Here is a 17396-nt window from a genome sequence, read left to right on the forward strand (position 1 = left end):
ATGGTGGGGACAGAATATTTCTGTGTGATCTGTAGGCTCTGGAGTTGTCAGTCCTTTCCTCTGGGAAGGAAAACATCATTAACTAAGCTTCAAAATCATTTCCTGGGGAGAGACAATAGAGGAATTTCTATGGAAAAAACACTCGTAATGCCAACTGGGCTGTGAAGAGCCTTCAGCTGAACCGTAACAAGCCTGTGAGGTTTGACATAGGCTAGAGGAATGGCAGTGGTGGCTGGAAGCTAGAACCAGCATGTCTCTCTTTGCTCCTTTACCATGTGACCTATCTTGACCAGGGAGAACTCTCCCACTCTGCTCATTAGAAAATCTTAATCTGTGCTCCTTGCTAGTGCAGTCTTCTTTGAGCTAGTTGTAGGTGAGATGCCTGACTGAGCAAGAACTCCACAGAGGTCTCTGACTCTGTCCTTCTCTGTCTGTCAGGCTTTTTTTTCCCATGTTTGTTAAGGTTGTAATATAACAACAGGCCATCTAGGCTGGTTACAAACTCCTTATCTGAGATTCATGGTAATCTTTACATCAGAACTCTACCAAAAACTGAAATTTTCCATGGGGAGAGGAATTTTGGCCAAAATGCTCTGGAAATGTTTAATTTAAAGAATTCCTCTGGGTTGCTCTTTTAACTTGTGCTTTATTTACAAAGGGCTTATCTTTTTTTAAACCTTTTTTCTTTTCCTTTTGTGTGTTATGTGTGATAAACTAGAATAAGCAAGTTAAATATGTGGACCTTGGAGGATCTTATGTGGGGCCAACACAAAATCGTCTCCTACGGTTGTCTAAAGAGTTAGGAATAGAGACATACAAAGTGAATGAAGTTGAGCACCTGATACACCATGTCAAGGTAAGACATTCTCAAGCATGTGGCTGTAGATGGGCAAATTGTGATTTTTTTTCTTGTTGTTTTCCATCTATGCTGCAGTAGAGTATATCTTTTTAAACAAGCTTTATAAAATCATAGCATCATTTAGGTTGTAAAGACCTTTAAGATCACTGAGTCCAACTATTAGCCTAGTAACGCCAAGTCTACCACTAAACATGTCCCTAGGTGCCACATCTACAGATCTTTTAAATACCTCCAGGGATGGTGACTCAACCACTTCCCTGAGCAGCTGGTTCCAATGCTTGACAGCCCTTTTGGTGAAAAATTTTTTTCCTAATATCCAGTCTAAACTTTGTCTGAGTTTCCTTGAGCAAAATAAGTATGTTGGTAATGAAGAACTCATACAAATTGCTATATGCATACACCTCTAGATGCATGCCCTATAGACACATCCTGTTAGCTGATGCCTTGGTTCAGGTCTGAGCTCTTAGTTAAAAGCTCTCAAAAAAGTTCGTTGTTTATGAACTGTACAACTGTGACTGTTCTTTACAGGTCAGCTCTCATATACACTGCCCAAGGTGCCTGAAAGTGTCTTTCAAAAGTCTTAGAAGTATCTTCAATCAGGCTGAAAGTTTCTTTCTAAACCAATGACAATTATCCTGACTAAAATAAGTGTGGGAAGTTAAGTCTAGTTTTACTGATGGGGAAACTAACATGCTGAGTAGCAAAAGCATTGTAATAGTAATTGCAAAAGGCTCTGAGAGTCAAATGTTCTTATAGAAGCAGATCTGAATGATCTGTTCACGATTTGAAACAGAACAGCTACAGCAAAGCTGTTAAAAACCTATATATTCTCCGTATTCAGACTATGCATTCTCCAAAAGAGCACCCTTTCTCCTTTCCTGATATACAGCAGTGTTGCAGTCCCACAGAAGGGAAACTTTCTATGTTCATCCTGAGGAAATTATTGTGTTTCATTACATAGTTATGAAATGTCATTGTGCAATGACTGGCAAAATATTTGTCATATAGTAGCTGGTATTTGGTCAAAGTTTAAAGAAAACATTGACAGATTTAAAAACAGCAATAGAAAAAACGTGTACTGTCATCTTTTCCAATATTTTCCACTCAATTGTTACACAAAAGAAGTGTACTTACAAGGTGATTCTCTATGGTGACTGTCCACAATTGCTTCTGCTGTGGTAGAACTGATGGGTACATCCACATAGTTGTTTTATGTGCCTCTGGCAGCATCTTCAAAGCCATATTTGCTGCTAGTTCATACTATTTAGCATTCAGAGTCTCCTCAATAGCAATAGGAGGTCATGCCATGAGGGGCAACCTCAGTGGTAGAAGACATCCAACATGGCCAGTGAGGATGAACAGCGCTCAGGACAGAGCAAAATGTGTCTGTTCCTCGAGACGTTCAAATCACCCAGGTCTGGAGGTACTGGGGTGCTTGCTGCTTAGGTTAATGACTGCACCTGTGCAAATAGATCCTCAGGGAGCCGTGAGGAAGGCTGAGGGCCTGGGCTTGCTCCGTCACACATGTGCCTGTGCTAAGACCTCCTGAGAGCTGCTCATAGATGACAGGTTATGCCCTTACATATTCCAGGAGGATGGAGTATCCATGGCAATTTGATGCAGGCGAGTGTCTTGTTCTGAGTGCTGGCAGGTGTGTGTGAGATGCCTTCTGCAGAGCTATGGAAAAAGCTGTCTTGGAAGGGAGCCTTGAAGGTTACTGCTCCACCCTGGGCTCGTAGCAGTGTCTACCTCATAGTTTGGTCAGGTTGCTTGGAGCCGTTTCCAGTCAAGTGCTGCAAGTCTCGGAGGAGAGAGATCCCACCTGCCAACTGTGGTACTCTAAAGACATGATAAGAGTCTGCAGGTTGGATTCAGACAGTTTACAAACCGGCTTAGGCTCCCAGTGTGGATGCCTCTGGGAGAGCTCCTGAAGAGAGCAGGGAGAGAAGTGTCTCTCCCTGGTAGCCAAGCAGCAGGTAAAGAGAGCAGATATTCCATAATCAGTAGCACCTCCTTTGAATCTCCTAATTTCACTCATTTTAAGTCTTTCATTTCCTTTCTGTTCCTGTGTTTATACAACTGTGGAAAAGTATTAACATAGTTAGAGAACTACTTGCAGTTAAATAACTGGAATGTGGGCACTATATAGTAGACGTGCACTGTTGTTTGCCCAAATCAGTGCAATAATGTTCAGCTTTTTGCATTTCCTGTATCCGTAATGCATTTCTTTCAGGTCTCTCACTTTCAGCCGTGTGGCTTGCCCATGCTTACCCTACAAATGGACGATGCTCTCGTGTGCTCCCCGACATCTAGGTGGTATGCTGAAATCATAGTTTGCAAACCAGATTCCAAAATACACAGCAGTCTGTCTCCCCTGTGTGGATTTGAACTGATGTGCTGACCTAAGCTTTATGGCTGTGGCCAAACATAATTAAATTCTGGACCACAAAATTCTCTGAACACAGAGAGACAAGGAAACCTAAAGGTTTTAATTCTCCTCTCAATACATGATCAGACATCACAATGCATCTTGTAAAATCAGTTGCTGTTTTTACATATACCCAAAGGCAAAATCAAGCCTTTCATAGTTAATTAAATTTGTTTTAGAGGCTTTTTAATACAAGTAATATATGCAGCTTCTTTGTACTAAAAAATGAAAAGAATGCATTTTGTTGATCTCTGGGTGGGTGTCTGCTAATTAGGCTTTACCAGCTTGATTGAATTGTGTGTTTTTTCCCCCTTTAATCTTTTTTAATGTCAGGTTCTACTGTGAGATTACTTTTGTTCTTGCTTATATTGTGTGTGATAACTTCACAGAAACTCAAAATTGTATTTCTTGCTCAATTTTTTTTTCTTCCCCTCCACTTGCTAAGCAGCCTTTTTCATGGCCTTTGAAAGGAGCTTAGTATGTTCTTTTCATTTGTGTAAATACTGGTTCATCAGCCTTGGTGAGGAAATTAGTATAGCTTTGCAAGTGGTATTTGGTAGGCAAATTACTGACTGAACACCATTTCTTTTCAGTAGTGAAAGCAGAAGTATCTGAGAAGAAAAAGCAAAACTGTCTAAGAAGTCATCATTTCCTCACAGTCCTTCAGTTGGACTGGTAGGCATATGTAAAACTTTTTTAAAAATAACTTTTCCTTAGCTGCTCAAGAGAGGATTTGGGGCTGTACCCGAGGTAGGTAGATCTACAGCTTTTGACTAGTGGTGTTTATTTTCCTCACCAAAATGACATCTTATGTCTTAGAAAAACAAACCAAAGTATATATAGTCCAAGTAATTTTTACCTTTGACATCTAATAGTCCCTGGAAAGAAGTGTTAAAGTATGAAAACATGTCAATTATTTTGAGGCTTTAATTACCAACATATCTTCTTGATTAATTCAAATTGCACTACGCTTCTGTGCAGTCCCAATAGCCATACAAAGTTCAAGCATTTTAAACCACAAATTTACCAATGTTATAGAAAGTAACACAGGTTCCTTTGCTAAGTAAGATAACTGTGAAGCTGGTTTATTCTGCTACACTAAATCTATGTAAAGAAACCTTTCTTTGTGTGACGTGTTTGCCAAGTTAATCTTTTTAGAGCTTGATTCCTTCACATGCAGTAAGGATGATCTATTCTTTGTCCTGCTGTGGTGCCAAGTTGTTCCCATTTTCACTGATGGAAAGCTTGCATGAAAGCCTGGCAACACAAACTGGCAACAAGGCTCTTTACTGGCTCCGTTAGACCAACAAACCTTTTTTCACAAAATGTTCTAATTAGTCTGTGGTAGAGCCCGCTGCTGTCAGCGATGCTCCATGCTATTTTTTTCCAGATGTTTTTTCCACCGGAATTTTCCATAGGGTAGTGCCATTATCTTTCATGGAATTTCCTCAGATTATAGCATCGTTGATGGAAAGTGGCAGTGATGCTTACTACTTTTAATTTCTGAGTTGTCTCAGTGCAGACCATGGGTAAGGCTAACAGCTGGCTTAGGTAGCTGGCTATTTTGACAGCACATTGCACCTGAAACATTCCTCATGTGGTTAGAATTGCCAGTTGTTTCCTTAGCACTAAAATGCATGCTTGGCATTGCATGCATTCAGGGACGTCTTTCAGGTTAAAATGCTGGGTGAAACATGAAGTGTTCCCTCCCTAGTCACGAGACAGGTTCTTGGCAGCAACTTACCAATATCTTATTACCTCAGTTAAGTTCACCATAGAGATGTGGTTTCCTCACAATTCATCGGCTCGCAGCGCTGAGTAGAGGTGTCTGAGCATAGAATCATAGAGTGCATTGGGTTGGGAGGGGACCTTTAAAGGACATCTAGTCCAACCTCCCTGCAGGAACATCCTTAACTAGATCAGGTTGCTCAGAGCTCCATCAAGCCTGACCCTGAACATTTCCAGGCATGGGCCCTTCACCACCTCTCTGGGCAACCTGTTCCAGTGTTTCACCACCCTCATAGTAAAAAAACTTCTTTCTAACATCTAATCAAAATTTACCTCGCTCTAGTTTAAAGCCATTGCCCCTCGTCCTGTCGCTAGACAGCCTTGTAAACAGTCTCTCCTCAGCTTTCCTGTAGCCCCCTTCAGGTACTGGAAGGCCTCTATAAGAGTATGTCATGCCCTCTTCAAGTTTAGCACTGCTTTCATACAAGTACATACAATCGTCATCTTTGGGCAGAAAGCTAAGGGGAACCCTACCTGCAGCACAGCACCAAAGGTGAATATTTAGTCTTACACGCACAGTACTTTTAGCTGGGACCACAAATCTGCACTAATGTTACCAGGTTACATACTGAACTGCAGCAGATCTGCAGAAAAAGAAAATTTACTGCCCTTTTGGGTGTCATTCATTTTCAACACTATTCTGCTTATTAAAATGCAGTTTGCTGAGGTCTTGTTCATGAGTAAAAAATGTAATGGTGGTCTTGTATGGGGATTTAATTAGCAGCTGGATAAGTGAGTGATAAGTTATAGAATTTAGCGGTGTTTCTTCTGTGATATCAGTGATATATGCACTGAAGCCAAGCAATATGATTTATTTAAGCTTTTGACCTGCTTCTCTGCAAATCTAAGGGCAGTATCTCCTGCAGTCTATAGTAGAGAACAGAACAGCTAAAATGGATTTTTGAGTGACTAGATAAAAGTGATTTCATTTTTCTTTATGTATCTTAATTAGAGTGCAGTCACAGAGTGAAAAGTATGTGACTCTAAGTTGCCATCAATTTAAGTGAGGCGAAATGGCATCACATCTTTTGTTTTTTCTCCTTTTTCCGGCAATTTGTAAGAAAGAACTTGGGGAACTGAGAAGAATACATCTGAATCTTAAAGAAGCTGGGCATCTGGTGTCTTGAAAAGGAAGGCAAATAAATTCAAAGATGCTTAATTACTACAAGGATGCTGTAGTTTCATGTGACATGACTAGAATGCAGATCTAAGTTATTCTTACCCTTTAACAGATATGAGGATGCAGACATTCCTGACATAAGATGCCATGTCATTAATCACGCTCACAGGTAGCCTCAAAAGTGAGTCTGAGGTCTGAATAGGCTGAGATTGATGAAAGCATCTTCCAGACTCCCACAAGGGATATCATCCATGCTGTGAATGAAGAGTATAGGAAAGGCTGGGCTTGTTTCAGTCTCATTGGGCCTGCCATGTAAATAAAGGGGCATCTTCTCTTTTTTTTTTTGTCCACCAGCCACCTGGCAGCAATTGCAAGAGGGAAGTTAATAATTAGGTCTTTTTAATTAAAAGATGTATAATGTTTATGTTACAGCAACCCAAAAAAAGGAAGATTATGTACAGCAGATCTGCAAAGTGATCTCTGTCAAGAGGATTGTAAAGCAAAGTCTCGCAAGGGATGTTTATTGATCAAGAAGACTGACTGGAAGTTTGGCAGCTGTGACCTAATGGTAGTGTGAGGATGAAAGTAGTAAGAAAAATGAACTGGAAATAAAGTATGTATTGCTTAATTAAATCTGAATGCGAAAAACTTCCTCAGTCTTAGCCCCCCCCAGACTGCAGGATCTGTTCCCTAGGAGATAAGGAAAAGGAGCTGTGCTCCCACCTAGCTTATTTAATTCAGGCTGCTGGGAGAAAAGCTTCAATTGCATCTGATTGCAAGAACTGATTTTCGTTTCCCTTGAGAAGTTGATGGAGGTCTACAGAAAAACAGAGAAATGTGTATTTTGTACAGGAGCAGCTGGCTGAGCATATTGGGTTTCACAATTTTGTGTAAGATTTCATTATTTTATTTTTAGGTAACAAATTTAGTAACCTGGAGTATCTCAGAAATAAAACCAGTGAAGCCAGGATTTTCTTCTACTTTAAAGACAATGTCTTAATTGTTAGAGAATATGTGCACCCTGTGTGCTTTGTTATATTATCTGTGGGCAGAGTTCATCTGATGGCTTTCTCCTAAATAAAACTCTTGTTTTCATTTATTTTTGCCCATTTATTAATTTTTGAGAGGGGAAGGAGAGTTTTTTTAAGACTAATTCTAGAAATACTGTTCTTTTTTCTAATGATTTTAGCCATTTTCTTAGGAAGTTTAACTTAGATGTTGAAAGCCACACACAGAGGCTCAGTTTCAAAGACCATTTAGAATCCCAGTCCCAAGTCACTTGAATCCTTTTTGTAAAGGTGTTTTTTAGGGTCTGAAAAAAACCCACATTCTAATAGGAAGGAGAGTTAGTTAGCTTTTTTTCTCAGCTGATTACAACAGATAGTTATATTTGCTTTTAAATTCAAAGCAGAACCTCAATTTCCCTTTCAGTGATGTTGTTTTTCTCATTTTTCGATTTTCCAGAGAGGAGAAATATTCCAGCAATTGCATGACTTATGACAGAGTGAAGATGGACTTTGTTTCTGCCTTATTATATAAATAAATTGTTCCCAATTAGCTCTTTTCCTTTTCAGGAGGCATGTTTCAAGGCAATGTGTCTGGATATGCTACACTTAAAATGGAATTACTTTTGCTGACTAGATTTCACAAAACGCTCTGGCATCCACAGCTGATGATCTCAAATTAGATATTGAAAGATACTTGAAGGATATTTTCGTGTGTCTTCATATTGTAGCTTTGCATCAGCGGTTATCTAGATTTTCTTGTGCTGTGTTCGTATTTTCTAACTTGGGTATCTTTTTACCTTTAGGATATCTGTCAGTTTTGTAACCAGCTGAGCGTAAGAGCTGCTGAACAGTTTCTCAAAGAAGGGAACTTCAGTGAAGCTCAACATGTTACAGTTTTCTAAACAAGCCTGTATACCTCTCTCAGTTTAGTCCACCTAGTTGCCATATTTTACTGAGGATTACGATTACGCAAGAGGCTTAGTCTCCAAGACTACATGCTATGGATTAAAAACCAAAAACCAAAACACCCTCCCCACAAACCAGACAAAAAAGGATCATTTTCCACAGGGCAGCAGATGAAAAACTGAGTATTTGAGACAGATGCAGAGTTGCAGCCTGAAGTGATACTTTCCTGCTTCTCGTTAACCTTCTTACAACCTTGTATCTTATTGTTTCTGTGTTTTACATGAATGACTACTAGAATTTTGAGAGAAAAAGGTGTGCATGATGTACCAGTGATGTGAATCAGCAGAGGGCAGTACATGCCTATAAACCTGTGCAACTGTGAATTAACATGCAGAGTGACACCTTGGTGCGGTTAGCGTCAGTTACTCAAAGGTTTAGATGGTTTAGCTAAGGGAATATCTGTGCTCATTCAGTGATGCAGAGAATGCACCACACCATCTCGTTTCTCCAATAAAAGCTGACTATATTTGTTGAGAGACGTCCCTGCCCATGACAGGGAGGTTGGATTAAATGATCTCTAAGGTCCCTTCCAGCCTAGGCCATTCTATGATTCTACGATTCGCACCGGGGGCTTCAACTCACAATAGAATCATAGAATGGCCTAGACTGGAAGGGACCTTAGAGATCATCTAGTCCAACCTCCCTGTCATGGGCAGGGGCGCCACCTCTCAACTAGAACCAGGCACCACATGGGGACCGAGCAGGAATCGAACCCGCAACCTCGATGTTGTCATTGTTGTCAGCACCGCTGCTCAAACCATTGAGCTAACCAGCCCCCTAAATACTGCCACACGTTCAGGTTCTACCTGGGTAAATAACATTTAGGGGACCATGCTGTTGTTTTGTGCCTGCAAAAGCAGACTTTATTCTGAGATCCCACCATGCATTGAGATACTGATGGTATTTCCTGGCAGAGACTGTCGTTTCTCAGCCAACCATTCATTCACTCTCAACCTTCCAGCAGAAGGCGTGTGGAATCTGGTCCCTGTGCCCTCCCAACTGCTGGGCTGATATTCAAGAGACTGATGATATTTAGTTGCCGTGCTGTGTTCTTTTTTTTAACTCCTGTAATAATCCACTTCTTAGGTCAGCTACTTGATCTGAAGCAGAGCTGATGTGTTCAGAAAGTTTATTTCTATACTACTTCCGTTACATGGGTCCAGTGTAAGTAAACCAATTGTCGATTGACGAGAAACACATGGATGAGAAGATCTACTGGGAATTGTGATGTTTGTGACAAAAACTGGACTTCACATTTCCGTCTGTTCGTCAGACAGCTGGGTTGCATGAATTCCTTCCCTGTAGTTTCAGCTTCTTCAGTGTGCTTTAGCCCATACCACAGTGACAGCCTTTGTAAGCTGCAGGTGACCCATACGATAGCAGGTAGAGCTCCAGCTGCTGCTGCTGATGTTCTGCTTTTGGCAACATTGCAAGTGACATCGTGAAGCAGTTGCTAAATATGTATATATATGTCTGTATTAAATACCACTAAGCCCTAAAAAACCCCCGCAACAAACATTTAATACTTCTGAGCATTATTATAGTATTGGTGTTGAAATACATCTAATGATCACAAGATGTGGTTTCATACTGCTCTGATTTAAATATTAAAAAAATTTCAGAAGAAAAAGTTTTGTGCATCTTGAGGCATATTTTTCATCCATGTCTTGTTCTTCTTCAGAGATTATAAAGCACCAGGAGGTATGGAGAATGCTATTCTCCACAGCAATATGTTAGAAATAGGCAATTTTTGCCTAAACATCAGTAAGGTGGTAGTTTTTGCAAAACCTGAACTTCATCAGAAACAGAGCTGAAATGTTGCCATTTGTTGGAAACTACTCAGAGCTATGTGTTGGTGCTGCTATTTTTGTTTCTGTGTAGAGCCTGGTCTTGCAGTTTCTTCTCAGACAAAATTCTGATTGATAGCTCTTGGATTTTTTTTTCATGGAGGGAAAAAGTATCAGGTCTTAGCTAATGTCTTAGGAGCTTGTGAAAGTAGCTTTCACAGGAGACTACCTCACTTTTATGATTGTTATTATTTTTCCAGGTTCAAGTTTCTTCTCGTACTTTGTAAGACTTGTCACTCCAGATTTCTGCACAAGAAACATACCCAAGATATCCCTTTGAGCAGTTCAAATGCAGTGAAATAGAAACATACTAAAACAAAGATATGTTTTGTGTGTCTCTTAGCCGTGCACTCATGATGAAGCACCACAGGGATTTCATAAGACTTGAGTTAACTCAGAGGGGATAACTCAGTTAGGATTGCCTCTGGCAGAGAAGGAAGCTTGAAACAAAATTAATAATTGGAATAACCCATTCTGCTGCTGTCCTGGTTTTCTTGAGCATGGCAGTATATGTGTTTCATAAATCTAAATCTGGGATATTCCAGGTACTTAAAACCAAATTGATACACTCTGTCTTTGGATATATGGTGTTCACACTAGTGAGGGTTGGACTCGGGGTTCAGAAGAAAGCACAGTAAAACTGACTTCTTGCTGCCATTGGAGTTAGTTACGGAATTTCAATGTGCTGAAAAAGGCTTTAGCCAGCATGGTTCAGATGTTACTAGCTGGAAGAGGAACCTATTCAGTCTGCGAGCTTTTACTCTTCTTTCATAGCCCTTTGGCAGCAATGTGTGAAGGTGTGCTCCAGTTCAAATTACTTTTATTTTAAACAATTCTGTAATAGTATCCATATGTCCATGCTAGGACTAAATGCTTCTGATGAAACACTCATTGAGTTTATCTCCATCTACAGGGATATGTTTTCCTGATTCCAATGTAATGTGTTTTCATGTGGTTTAGCACAAGAGCTGTAGAAGTGTAGAACTTTTGTTCTATGCTCAATAAAAAAAAAAACAGCAACAACACTCCCCCCTTCAGAAAAAACCACAAAACCCCAACCCTCCATTTTCTAGACTATTTGTAAACGTGTGTGGTAATGTCTGTTCTTAAACTGGAAATGACAGGTTTTCAACCTTGGCGCCTCTGGCTCATGAAGTGACTGGAGATCTGCTCTGGCTATGAGAAAACTTTTAAAAATTTCATGTTTTGGAATTTTACAAACCATAATCTCCCCTCCAAAGCACTGCAAAATGAAGTTGTTTTCCATCTACTTCTTCATATGTCCATGTACCAAAGAATTAAATCCTTTCCTCTCACACATTTTTTTTTCTAATTTTCATTAACTTGGTATTTCTGACAGGGATTCTGTTAGATACCCGCATCTGTAAAAAGATTAGGTGAAGAAAAAGGTTTGTTCTTCGCTTTCTCTGACCCGTGTGGGTTTTTTTGTTTCTTTTTTTTGTAAACTGGTTTTATCCAATTCCTATTTTTAGATTTGATTTTTGACCTTACTGCTAAGTATCTCTTTCTTTGAATTAGAAGTCCTCAGAATTATTAGGCAGCATTTTTCAAGGTTATATCTCATTTTGTTACTTCCAGACCAAGTTTTGTGTCTTTCAGGATCCCTCTGTACTCTTTTGCTGTCTTTTCTCAGTGCTCGCAAACACCTGCATATTTGAATAACATGCTTTCTGCCCCTTCTTTCACATTATTTATTAATAAGAGGCTAAATCCAGTCTCTTCTCAACAGAACAGTGTTGTTTTTACACGATTCTAAATATTAAATCTAGATACAGTATTTCTTTTGAAGCCAGTGTAAATATTTTTAGTAATGAATTTGAGTGGTATTGCATCAAATACCTATTAAAAGTTAATACTTCTACCAATTGACATTCATGCTGATGCAGTGCCCAATTAAATACGTAATTTAATATAAGTTTTGAAAAATCATCTGTGACACACAATATGGCCTTCATTGGTTATCTTTTCTACAGAGCTCGGAATGCATTGTGGAAAAATGAGTAACCACATACTGGTAATGAGCATTTCTTTGTGAATTTTTAAAGCTGTTATGGTGCCATCCATATAGTCAGCCAGGGAAGTCCCATGTAAATAGAATAACTCTATAAATTACCTGTTGTCTGCAGGGTATTATTTTTGTTGTCCAGAGGTGCCCGATACGAAGCTTTGAAGATACAAGGCAGCGTCAGTTCTGCACACAACTGACTTAATTCAGCTGTGTATCACACTTATATTGCGCATGCAGAATAAGAGGATCACAGAGTGGTTGAGATTGTAGATCATCTTGTTTAACCCCCTGTTTAAGCTGGTTGCCCCGGACCATGTTCAGACAGCTTTTGAGGATCTGCAAGCATGGAGACTCCACAGCTTCCCTGGGCAACCCGAGCCAGTGTTTGGTCACCCTCACAGTGAAAAAAATATTTCCAAATGTTCGGAAGGAACCTCCTGTGTTTCAGTTTGGGTGCACTGCCTCTTGTTCTGCATGCACACACAGACACTGTCTGTCAGAAGCTGCTACCTGTATTGATTAAATTTGTGCTTTCTTCCAGTGAACGCTTTGGTGCAGCTTCCCGTGCGTGGAAGCTGTGACTATGGTTGTATTTATTTTTTATGATGGTTTTGTTTGTTTTGTTTTTTTTTTTTTGTCTTTTAGGGTAAGTCTTATCCCTTTAAAGGTCCATTTCCTCCTATGTGGAATCCGTTGGCCTACCTGGACTACAATAACCTGTGGAGGACCTTGGATGAAATGGGAAAGGAGGTATGGCATGAGGAGTTGCAGCTGACCTTCTCAGCTGAGTTTTGTCTCAGTGAGGGGCAGAGTGAAGATGGGAGTAGGATGGAGATAGGCAAAGCTGCTCTAGCTTGTGCAAGCCTGGTGCTGGCAAGAGCAGCATCATGTCGTGCATTTTGGTACACACTGGTGGTCAGAGCACACATGTAAGGGGCGTCCTGGCAAGCTCTTCTGGAGGCCCTGCTCCTGAGGCTATCTGAAGTCATACCTTTGTTTTCCTGGATATATGAACGTGAGGGTTAATGCATATGATTTTTAGCACTTTGCCTGATGGTTGGGTATGCAATGTTTTAAAAAGTTTGTAGACCTCAAATGTACGCCCTTTTCCACCCTCAAATTCAACTTGTCCATTTTAGTTTATTACCGGTAGTGTATGATTTCCATTGACTGAGCTACAAGACTTTGAGACGAGGTTGATATTATTTACTTAGATGAATGAGAGAGATATGGAGTAACTCAGAGACATCTCCCAACACTAAACTCTAAAATTATTCTCCATTCTTCAGTCTGAGAAAATCATTCTTAAAATAAGAACGCAAGCAACAAAGAAACCTAAAAGCATCCTCTGTTAGATTCACTATATTGCCTGCCAGGAATTCACAGGCTGAATTGCCATGTAAAAATAAGATTTTGTGATTGTGTTTATTGCCTTTTTCTTATGCCACTCAATCTTTTGCTGAGGAATGTTCATTTATGTTCCCTTAGATTCCCAGTGAAGCCCCATGGAAGGCTCCACATGCTGAAGAATGGGACAAAATGACTATGCAAGATCTCATAGATAAAATTTGCTGGACAAAGTAAGAAAATCTTTGTATGAAATATGATAGCTTATATTTATATACCTTGGAGCTCCAAATTAGCGTTAACTGCAAACAAATATAACTACCACTAGAATACAGTCTTTTCTAAAGAAATAAAGTGAAAAAGTCCTGTAATAAGGGACCAAACCACTTGTCAGCACACACAGTAGACTCTATTTTATTTCCATAATTTCTCAGACCAAAATAAAGATTAAAGTAAAATGTATTTGTGGAGGGTTAATTCTGAAGAGATGAGTAGTACCTTCATCTGTTACATGCACTTTCCCTGTCTTTTCATGTGTTTAACCTTTAAGAGAAAAACGCTCTGACTACAGCAGGTTTTTGAATCAAAGTTTTGATGGAACAACACACATTTATTCTGTGCTGGACCAGCTGATTTTACCAAAGTGCTATAAAAATAACGTTTGTCTTGAAACAGCACTAAATCACTTTAACAGCCATCATTCTATTGTTTAACTGCTGCACTGTATACCACCCAGGGAAACTGAAAATGCTTCCTGTTTTTATGTATACATCAAAGCAATTTTTCTTCACTTGCCATTCAACAACGGTTTGATTGGTTTTCTTCGCACTGAAGAAAAAGAAAAACACCACCATTAATTCTGCCTTGCTATAAAGCAGATTGATTTCTACAGCAACCTCTTCAGAATCGCTAAGCACCCCACGGGCAGCTGCTGCGAGCCTGCAGGAGCTTAGTGCAGAATCCTGCTAGCACCCTCTCAGGGTGCACCAGGGGCATTTTTACAGCTTCAGCCAGCCTCTTGAGAGCAACGTGGTCTTTGTTAATGGACAGTAGGAGGCTCTGGTCCAACCACTTTTAATTTCCCGGTCGTTTTGCTTTTAACAAGAGTGACAATTGCACAAAAGCTTATAGAAAGCCTTTCTTGATTGTGTCACTGCCCATATTCGGTAAAATCAAACAGAAGTGTATACTGGCAATTCTGCTGGCTGTTTGAACCTCTGATTTGGTAAGGAACTATGTAAGTTAGCAGAACGCCACACATCGATAGCCATTCGATATCCAATACCTTACGTGATTACTGTCACATTTATTCAAACTCTGATCGAATAAGACTTGACGTTTTACCTGAATATTGGCATAACTGTCAGCCTCCCTTAATTCCAAGATGCCTTTCAGATTTTATATGTGCATCCCAGCTTGATTTGCCCGCTTTGTTCAAGATGTGGGTAACATGCCTTAGAGATCTCTCACCCTGGAAGGTAATGATCCAGAAGGATAATCTTGTTCTATTTTCTCCCATCTAACAAACTGTACAGATTTGCTTTTGGCTAGAGTTGCATGCTGGAAATACCCTGAGTGCTTTTGGTTGAAATTCTACTGCCATTTCTAGGCAAAACACCAGGAAAACCTGAAACGCTGCAAAGCAATGGGATAAGGCAGCAGAAATCAGGAGAATTTAACTGCCATCTAGTATCTTTCAGTTGTGAAATACCGATACACTATATATATATACACATACATATATGGAAATATGTTAGTTTTCTCATTAGACAAAATATCTATTCGAGTCAATCGTATTTTACGACATCTGTTTATGCAGACGAAAATTGATAAAGATGTTCTGTATTATTTTTGGCTGTCAAAAATGAAGCCAGAATGCACCCATATTTCAGAAAATAGATCAGCTTTTTACTTCAGCAAGACTTTGCATTTTTAAAAAGGACAGAAGATGCCTTTTCTCTATGCAGATCTACAACTGTTTGAAATAGTATGTTCGAGTTACATTTTTAAATTATTTTTTTTGAAAGTTCTAAGATTGAAAAAAGGAAAAAGCAACTAGAAGTGGATTCTGTACTGGCTTTGGAAGTTATTGATTGCCTGATGCCTCACATATGAAATGCCTGTGGAATCTCAGTCCCTGTCAACTACAGTGCAGTTAAGTACTTTTCACTAGAGCAATTATGAAGGCACCAACTGGAGGACCTAAAGCAATGACCTTTTTTCAGGCATGGGCCATTTTCCCACTTCTGTGTTCATCACCACTGGCTACCAGACCAGTGTTTAAAACGTTGAAAAAGCAAAAGTATCCTTTCTCGTTTCTTGCCAGACTTTTCTGTGAATGTGCATGTGCTGCCCCTTCACTTACGGCTTCCTCCTTACATTTCTTTCCTTGTTGTGTTGCAGCTACAGCATCCTCCCTGAGCACAGCAGAGGAGCTGGCAGTGAGGAGGTGCTATCTAATCCAAGAGTTTAGATCATTAGTTTAGACAAGATCTAACTCTTTTATGGCAAGTGTTGAGTAATCTCTATGCTGTGTTCTTGAGGGACAGGCATTCAGCAGGTGCAAAAAGAGCTACAGAACTTGTGTGTAATCCAGGAGCCATAGGAGGACATGGTCGTTTTGGAGTCCAGTGAAGACAAGAGGGGTTGCTTCCCTTAATCCTGAATCTAGGATGACCTGCTAACTTTGTATTAGTAACATAAAGTGGCATGAGCTTTCGTGGGCTCTTGTGCATCCTGGAGCCCTAATTTAGCTGGAATACTGTGGTGCTTGATTAAGTTTTTTTGCAGGGTTATTTGAAAACTGTTGTGTAAAAGAAAATGATATTTTTATACTTCAGTTGCAATTAAGGAATCCTTTGCCAACAGTGAAAGAAGAGGTTAACAAAGACAGTTTCATCCTCTACTAAAGAACAGTCTTGTCACTCTTCTTCAGTTTTTAAATTAACTCACTTTCTTGTCTTGGCTGCAGTGCTGCCAAGAGTTTCGCAACTCTATTTGTGAATGTGGATGTCACTTCTGAACCCCACGAGGTCTCTGCCCTTTGGTTTTTGTGGTACGTGAAGCAGTGTGGGGGCACAACAAGGATATTCTCTACGTCCAACGGAGGACAGGTACTGTGAGCCATCACCTTCTGTAGCTTGTGACAGGCCCTGCTGTTTTATTGCTTGTTTATTTTAGTTCAGAGGGTCAAGTGACACATCCGTGACTTTCAGCCAGTAGCACCTTCCATAACTACTTCTATTAATTTACATGTTATTTTGGATCATGCAAAACCAGTACTGAAGGCTGTTCATGTGCTGAAGGCATTGGCTCAGGGATCATAGATTTGTATTTTCTCTGAGTGGCTTCCTTTTGGGCTCTGGTTAGAACACGTACTTTTCTTGTCCATGCTGAATAAAGAAAGTTTTACTTACGCTTATTTCTGTCATGAATCTGAAGCAAGCCTTACCACTTCAGAAGCACTTAACGGAGATGGCCATGCTGGTTGCACGAGTGTGCAGACCACTCCAAATGAATACTGAAAATGTAGCCCAGAGATGGGTTCAAAAGATGCAAGCTTCCAAGCTTTAAAACTGTTAAAATTTTTAAATAATTCTGAAGAAAATGAACATCCCTGCTTAAATATGATATTGCTCTGAAGTGTTTGAAATCTGGCACACTAGTTCTTCTTCTGCATTTCAAGAAAGTAAAGACTCTTCTAATGGTCTTCTACTTAAGAAATGCAAATTTTAGTAATTTTATTGGAAAGAATTATATTTTTAGAAATTCAAATTATTTAGTAATAAATAAACAATAGAAAATACAAACACTTTAAATATGTTAAAATGCATAGATATGCATAGATAAGCAATAAATATAGGTAATATAACTTGTAAATATGATGAATAAAATATTATTTGAGTTCTGTATCATGTTACATGTGATTTGCGTTTGAATTTTGTTAGATTATATATTGCAGGAGACATTTTTGGTGGAAGTTACATAATTTCTATACCTTGTTCT

At 39.5% G+C, this 17396-nt stretch overlaps 1 protein-coding gene across 1 annotated transcript in view; it reads left to right on the plus strand.

Moving 5' to 3' along the window:
• Window positions 1-17396, plus strand: part of LOC104270455 (amine oxidase [flavin-containing] B-like) — a gene marked incomplete at its 5' end in the record, with an annotated part of 29609 nt that overhangs the window by 348 nt on the left and 11865 nt on the right. The window contains 4 exons of the mRNA XM_009864838.1: window positions 719-856; window positions 12690-12794; window positions 13533-13624; window positions 16363-16504. Coding sequence (XP_009863140.1) covers window positions 719-856; window positions 12690-12794; window positions 13533-13624; window positions 16363-16504 — 477 coding nt within the window. The remainder of the gene's footprint in view (window positions 1-718; window positions 857-12689; window positions 12795-13532; window positions 13625-16362; window positions 16505-17396) is intronic.

The sequence above is a fragment of the Apaloderma vittatum genome, unplaced genomic scaffold, assembly GCF_000703405.1.
Source record: "Apaloderma vittatum isolate BGI_N311 unplaced genomic scaffold, ASM70340v1 scaffold3082, whole genome shotgun sequence".
Taxonomy (NCBI): domain Eukaryota; kingdom Metazoa; phylum Chordata; class Aves; order Trogoniformes; family Trogonidae; genus Apaloderma; species Apaloderma vittatum.